This window comes from Rhinopithecus roxellana, chromosome 1 (genome assembly GCF_007565055.1).
Source record: "Rhinopithecus roxellana isolate Shanxi Qingling chromosome 1, ASM756505v1, whole genome shotgun sequence".
NCBI lineage: Eukaryota > Metazoa > Chordata > Mammalia > Primates > Cercopithecidae > Rhinopithecus > Rhinopithecus roxellana.
This window is the reverse complement of record NC_044549.1, coordinates 51874928-51881343: the sequence shown is the minus strand read 5'-3', so window position 1 is coordinate 51881343 and position 6416 is coordinate 51874928. Positions and strand designations below refer to the sequence as shown.

Sequence of the window (6416 nt, the reverse complement as noted above, 5' to 3'; positions counted from 1 at the left end):
TGCCTCTACCTCCCAAGTAGCTGGTACTACAAGTATGTGGCACCACACCTCGCTTATTTTATTTTATGTTATGTTATGTCAGGTTATTTTATGTCCTGTTATTTTATTTATTTTATTTTATTTCCTTTTATGAGACAGAGTTTCACTATGTTCCCCAGACTAGTCTTGAACTCCTGGCCTCAAGTGATTCGCACACCTTGGCCTCCCAAAGTGTTGAGATTACAGGCATGAACCACCACACCAAGCCAATACTGACATTTTTTAAGAGGAAAGCAATTGTGGAATTGTTTGTAGAATGTCCCTTGATTTTGGTTTTTCTCTCTTCATATGATTAGGTTCAGGATATGTATGTCTGGCAGGAATATTATGTAGGTGAAGTCATATCCCATACTAGTGTATCACATTAGGGAGCACATAATATCTGTTCTATTGGTGATGTGAGCTCTGATCACTTTGTGGTGTACTGTAAGGCATCTTTTCCCTTTGTAATGAATAAATGTGTAGGAAGAAAAGTTGAGACAATGTCAATATCCTGTTTACCAATAAACTTCTAGTCAGTAGTTTCAGCATTCATTGATAATATTTGTTCTAATTATGTTCAGGAACAGAGCAGGACCCAGGATGCAAGACCCTGGGCATCCCGGAGGCCTTCCACCGTCCCCAGGCCTTCCAAAGAGACGGCGGCAGGACCGCACAGTCTACAACTGGAAACAGCAGGAAGTGCTAGAAAATCACTTTAAGAAGGAGCCGTACCCAGGCTATGACACACGACAAAAGTTGGCGGAGATGCTCAACCTCGGGGAGTACCAAGTGCAGGTGTGGTTCAAGAATCGCCGGGCCAAACGCTCTAGGGAGCGGTTATTCCAGCAGCAGCTCCAGCAGTTCCAGCAGCATCCTCAGCAGCAGCAGCCCCAGCAGCAGCTCCAGCCCCAGCAACCCCAGCAGCCCCAGCAGCAGCTCCAGCCCCAGCAACCCCAGCAGCCCCAGCAGCAGGTCCAGCCCCAGCAACCCCAGCAGCCCCAGCAGCAGGTCCAGCCCCAGCAACCCCAGCAGCCCCAGCAGCAGGTCCAGCCCCAGCAACCCCAGCAGCAGGTCCAGCCCCAGCAACCCCAGCAACCCCAGCAGCCCCAGCAGCCCCAACAGCAGGTCCAGCCCCAGCAACCCCAGCAGCCCCAGCAGCAGGTCCAGCAGCAGGTCCAGCCCCAGCAACCCCAGCAGCAGGTCCAGCCCCAGCAACCCCAGCAGCCCCAGCAGCAGGTCCAGCCCCAGCAACCCCAGCAGCCCCAGCAGCCCCAGCAGCAGGTCCAGCCCCAGCAACCCCAGCAGCTCCAGCAGCAGCAGCCCCAACAGGAGCAGCAGTGACCCTGGCAGCAGCAGCAGCCCCAGGCAGGAGGCCAGAGCCCACAGAGCTCACACTGTTCCCCCTTTCCCTGAAGCCACGGCCTCTGCCCCCAGTCAGCCTGGCCCCTTGGGAATTCTCCCAGTGGTGGAACTCATGATCTTCAGCCTCCACCAGGCCTGAAGTATCTTTGGGTGCAGAGCCCAGGAGGGCGTTTGGCTGCCCTGGGTCTAGCCCCTGGCCCAATCCCAGCCCCATTCCAGGCCCACTCAAAAGCCAAGGCCCAATCCCAGGTCCAGGCTCCATCCTAGCCCCTGGCCCGATTCCAAGTCAGGCTTACTCCCAGGCCCAGCCCCAGCCCCAGCTCCAATTTTAGGCCCAGGCCCAGGCTTAGTCCTAGCCCAATCCCAGGTCCTGGCCCAATCCCAAACTTAGGATCACTCCCAGACTCAGCCCTAGTCTCCTTGTTACCTCAGAGCCCTTATGCCTCCAATTTCTTGTCAGACACAATCATTCCCTGACTTCGCAGAGCTCTTCCCAGCCCTAGACCAGTTCGAGGGATCCTTGGTCTCCACCACAGCATCTCAGTACCAAGATGGGAATGGCTCTACAGACAAAAAGACTCGGGCCCCAGGTGATTAGTGAATTTATAGGGGGCCTGTGTCTGCAAAGTCCTGGGGATCCCAGTGGACCTGGAGTGGCTGGTTGGTCTACACCACTGGTGAATGCACCACCATTTACTCACCCTGCCACTGGTGGGCATTTGCTGTCTTCACTGTATGACCATCATGACTGGCTCTGCTATGAATGCACCTGCCTCTCGTTTGAGTTCAGCCTGAGCATTTCGCAGCTGGGATTGGAGTTGCTGCTCATGGAGGTGTTTGGCATTAGTGGATGCTGCTTGAGAGCTTTTTACAAAGCTCTTTACAGAGCTTTTCCCAGCACTTCTGACAGTCAGCATTCTCCCTGACACAGGATTGTGAGACTTTAATGTTTGTGGATCCAATGGCTTATGACTTCCCTGATAACTGAGAGGTTGAGAAGTTCTCAGATGTTCATTGAACCTTAGAAATCTTCATAACGGGTCCATTTGTTTATCCATTTTTCTTCATTTATTTGAATGCATTTTTATATTCTCTTGATAATTAAAGTGCTACAAACACCCTCCAAAAATACTTGCCCTAATCATTTATTACTATGGTGATTGCAAAGTAATGATTTTCTATCACTAATGAACTATGCCTTCTAGCTTCTCTCTTGCATTTCAAGGGTACTGCTATTCAACCTACTCTGTGCATGTATATAAGCATCTGTCAGGGCAGAGGTAGATTTTATGACCTCTGAGATCCTTACTAACTTGATTCTGATTGAAGAGAAAGACAATTAAAGTAATATTAAATTTTATAGGAAAAATATTTTTTGGATTTGTAATATTTGCTTTAAGAACATTTATTGAGATATATCTGCAGAAAAGTCTACCTCATTCATGTATAGCTCACTGTTTTTATAGTCTCTGTAAACACAGGGCACATCTCTGTAAACAGCATCCACATCAACAAACAGAACATCACCAGTTCTCCAGCAGCCTCACCACCCCAAATGGACTATTTGCTTTTCATTTGGCATAATCAACAGTCTTCTTTCAGTGTTCTGAATAAATACAGGACAGGAAATGTCCAGAAACATAATCTAAGAACAATTTAGTATTTTCAACTTCAAATTCCTGTCTATTTTCTTTCATTGATGAGCCTAGAAAACTTAGAAACATTTGGATATCTTTCAGTTTGCTTCCCTAAAGTCTGAACAAACATTATTAAGTATTTGATTATTCAATGAATATTTTGACCAACTACACATTGTGCCAGACACTGTCATAAATGCCTAGATTACACAGACAGATAAGAACACCACTGGTGAATGCACCACCATTTACTCACCCTGCCACTGGTGGGCATACTGGTACCTGACTGCAAGAATGACCAAGAGGATAAATCACAGCTCAGGGGGATACATGCAGTAGTGGAGGGACATACGAGCGGGATAGGCAATGTCACTGTTCTCAAAGAGCTCGCAGTTCAGTGGCCATAGAACCAGTGAGAGGAAAGATTGAAGATAGTGAATCCTAGCAACAGAAGACACTGCTGACAGCCTCCATAGAGGCTTGGCCTTCTTCTGAGGTAGAGTGAGTGGCTGGGTGTGGAAAAAAATGGGAGAAAAGATGATGGTCTATAGTAATAGTAGCGTTAGTCATTTCTTAAGACAAAGCTGAACTAGTTTCAGCAATTTCTGTATTCAATAAATGTCTCCCTGTAGGTTAAATGCAATGGTGTACATAATCTCAATATTAAATGCATAGTAATTGCTATTAATAAATGCTCATCTGTTTCCCCAGTCACCTGGCTCCTTGATCTGCTTCTCTGTCCACAACTTAACTTTGGCCAGGACCACCTGAAAACCTTTATAGTTCCTCCTTTGCAACCTTGCACAGCACATTGTACATGCATGTTAAGTGGGATCACTAAGCCTTTTGATAAGCCAAAGCAGAATTCAGATCTAGCAGAAATGAGACCTTACTTACATATTCCACTCTCTTACACAAATCCGATTACCAGTTGCTCTTTTCCTGCTAGTCTGATTTCAGAGGCAGCATAGTGATAAGAGCATGGACCCTGGAACTAGCCTGTTCAAGTTCAAATTCCAGCCGTTTCTGGCTGTATGACCTTGGTTAAGTATAAACTGTTGGTGTCTCAGTTCCTTTGTTTCTTGAAGAAAATCTTCAGCCAAATTAAATTTAAAGGGGTTTAATTGAGCAATGAACGATTCACCAATTGAGCAGCCCCCAGAATCACAGCAGATTCAGAGAGACTCCAGGGATGCCTCGTGGTCAGAACAAATTTATAGACAAAAAAGGACAGGAATTGGAAGTCAGATACAGAAACGGCGGGATTTGGTTACAGCTCAGCATTTGCCTTATTTGAAAACAGTCTGAACATTCAGTAGTCTATGAGTGGTTGAAGTATGGCCCCTGGGATTGGCCAACACTCTGCTATTGTTATGGGTGCATACTATTAAGTTAGGTTTTCAGTTTTGTCTATTAAGCTGGGCTACAGTTCATCCACAAGGACTCAAATATAGAAGTACAGAGTCCTTCTCGGGCCATATTTAATTTGCTTTAACAATTCCCCCCTTTTGGTCATTTTCTCAATTTTGGGAGGTTGACCAAAACCTCAGTCATTGATGTTACTATTACTGTTGTAAATGTACTTATATGGTTTTGAAACCTACTGGGAAGCAGAATCGTGTGTTTTGCAAGGAGTGAATAAGGACTGAGTACAGAATATCTTATGCTGGAACATTCTGTTTACAAGAGAAAACCTGGTCTGTTCTAGGATCTATGTGTTTTCTTAAAGCCTTGGCTTGATTATGTCGTATTTAGCATGAGTAACTCCATTTTAGTTTGTTGGTTTGTTGGGGCCTAGCACATGAGCTCAGTCCAAAATAATGGCTACCCATAATTTTGTTTTCAAAAATTCCCCCTTTTTGGCCAGGTTCTCACCTAGGTAAGAGTGTGAACAAAACTTAGGGTCACTCAGTTGCCATCATTTTGGGTTTGGGGTCTCAGCACGTCATTCATAAGTTGCAGTGTCCTCATGGTCACCCATTTCTCTCAGCTTTTTTCATTCCAGTTGAAGAGAGACCATTTGATGTCCTAGAGATGTCTGGCAAGCATTTACAACCTCTGAGAGAATACAGCACACCAGGGAGACTATTATGACTATTAGGATGATAATACCAAGAGTTTGGAGTATGCTCCTTACCCAGAGTCCCCATAAACCAAAATACCTAAAATTAAATAGATTAAAGAATGTGCTAGATAGTCTACTCGCTTGACTAGAGGGTCTCTTCATTAATCCCCTACAACTGAATTTTTATAATTTACATTTGTGTATTTCTCCATAGGCCACAAATGTCAGCAGCTGCACAGGTACTTTTCTGTTTAGCCAATTCTATTACTTAGCATAACTTTCACAAGAGAATTTAGAGTCTGTTGTGTAATGACAGCCTTTAAAGTAGAATTTGCTGTAGAGCCTATTATGAGGGAGACATTTCTAACTATTACCTCTTTTATTCTAAACCCTGGAAAAAGGACCTAACAAATGATGTCCTTCTTATAGAGTGAAGGCCTCCTGGCAATGTTCTCTTTAATCCATGATGTGGGTTAAGGGGAGTTTTGACTGATTATGAGGCAACATATATACCACTAAAGTTTCTCACTTACATTGGGCCTTCATATTTTATCTATTGAAGTATAAGTTTATTCATGTATAAGGCTGGCTGTAAAATCCTTCACAAATTATACCCTAGAGGTGCACAAAATAGACCCCATTTTCATACCTGTTGTTAATAGAGGCATAAACAAGGAAAAAATATTCAAAGATAAAGAGTCTCATGATAGAAGAAATTTTGATCTGTGATCTTGGGAAAAGCCGTTCACATCAAGCATGACATCTTCTGGGGAGAAACTTGCCTGGTTAGCTCTACCCTAAGGGTTCCAATGGGTGTACAGTTCCAGGAGTGTGGAGGGACCCTTCTCAGTTGTGAGATTATAAACCCAAGATTCAAGGCTCCAAAGTTTTGCTGTGGTGTGGATGGCAAGGACAGTCCCTCTCTGAGGTTACCAGAAGATCCAACCCTTGGGTTCTAGATTGTGAAGGGATTGTCCTCAGTGAACCATAAGAAGCTTTCTCCACCAGGTGAAAACACACTGTAGCATAACAATCCACTGTTACATATGCCCTCTTGCATGGGAAAGCCCCTACACCACCAGATAACAAGCACTGAAAAATGACAATTGAATGAAATACCTTTATAAATGTTTACATGGCCCATCAGGTAACCAAATGTAACCGAAGCTTTGATTGTCTTTCCAGGAAAATGGAACCAAACATTGGTTTTAAACTGTTTCCACCATTTATAAGTCACCACATCAATATATTCAACTTGGACCATTTTATCTTTTCCATGACAAGTCATGGAATGAAGAACCCCCAACAACAAAATCTTAAGGTTCTTAAGT

At 44.4% G+C, this 6416-nt stretch overlaps 1 protein-coding gene across 1 annotated transcript; it reads left to right on the top strand.

The window, feature by feature from the left end:
• Positions 1-760: 760 nt before the first annotated feature.
• On the top strand, positions 761-1522 carry LOC115899577 (putative protein TPRXL). The gene has a single exon (XM_030937323.1). It carries the CDS (start codon positions 761-763, stop codon positions 1520-1522), a length of 762 nt encoding a protein of 253 aa, XP_030793183.1.
• The last annotated feature ends 4894 nt before the right edge of the window (positions 1523-6416 follow it).

Coding starts and splice junctions, on each gene's coding strand:
- LOC115899577 (XM_030937323.1), top strand. CDS start 761: ATGACACACGACAAAAGTTGGCGGAGATGCTCAACCTCGGGGAGTACC.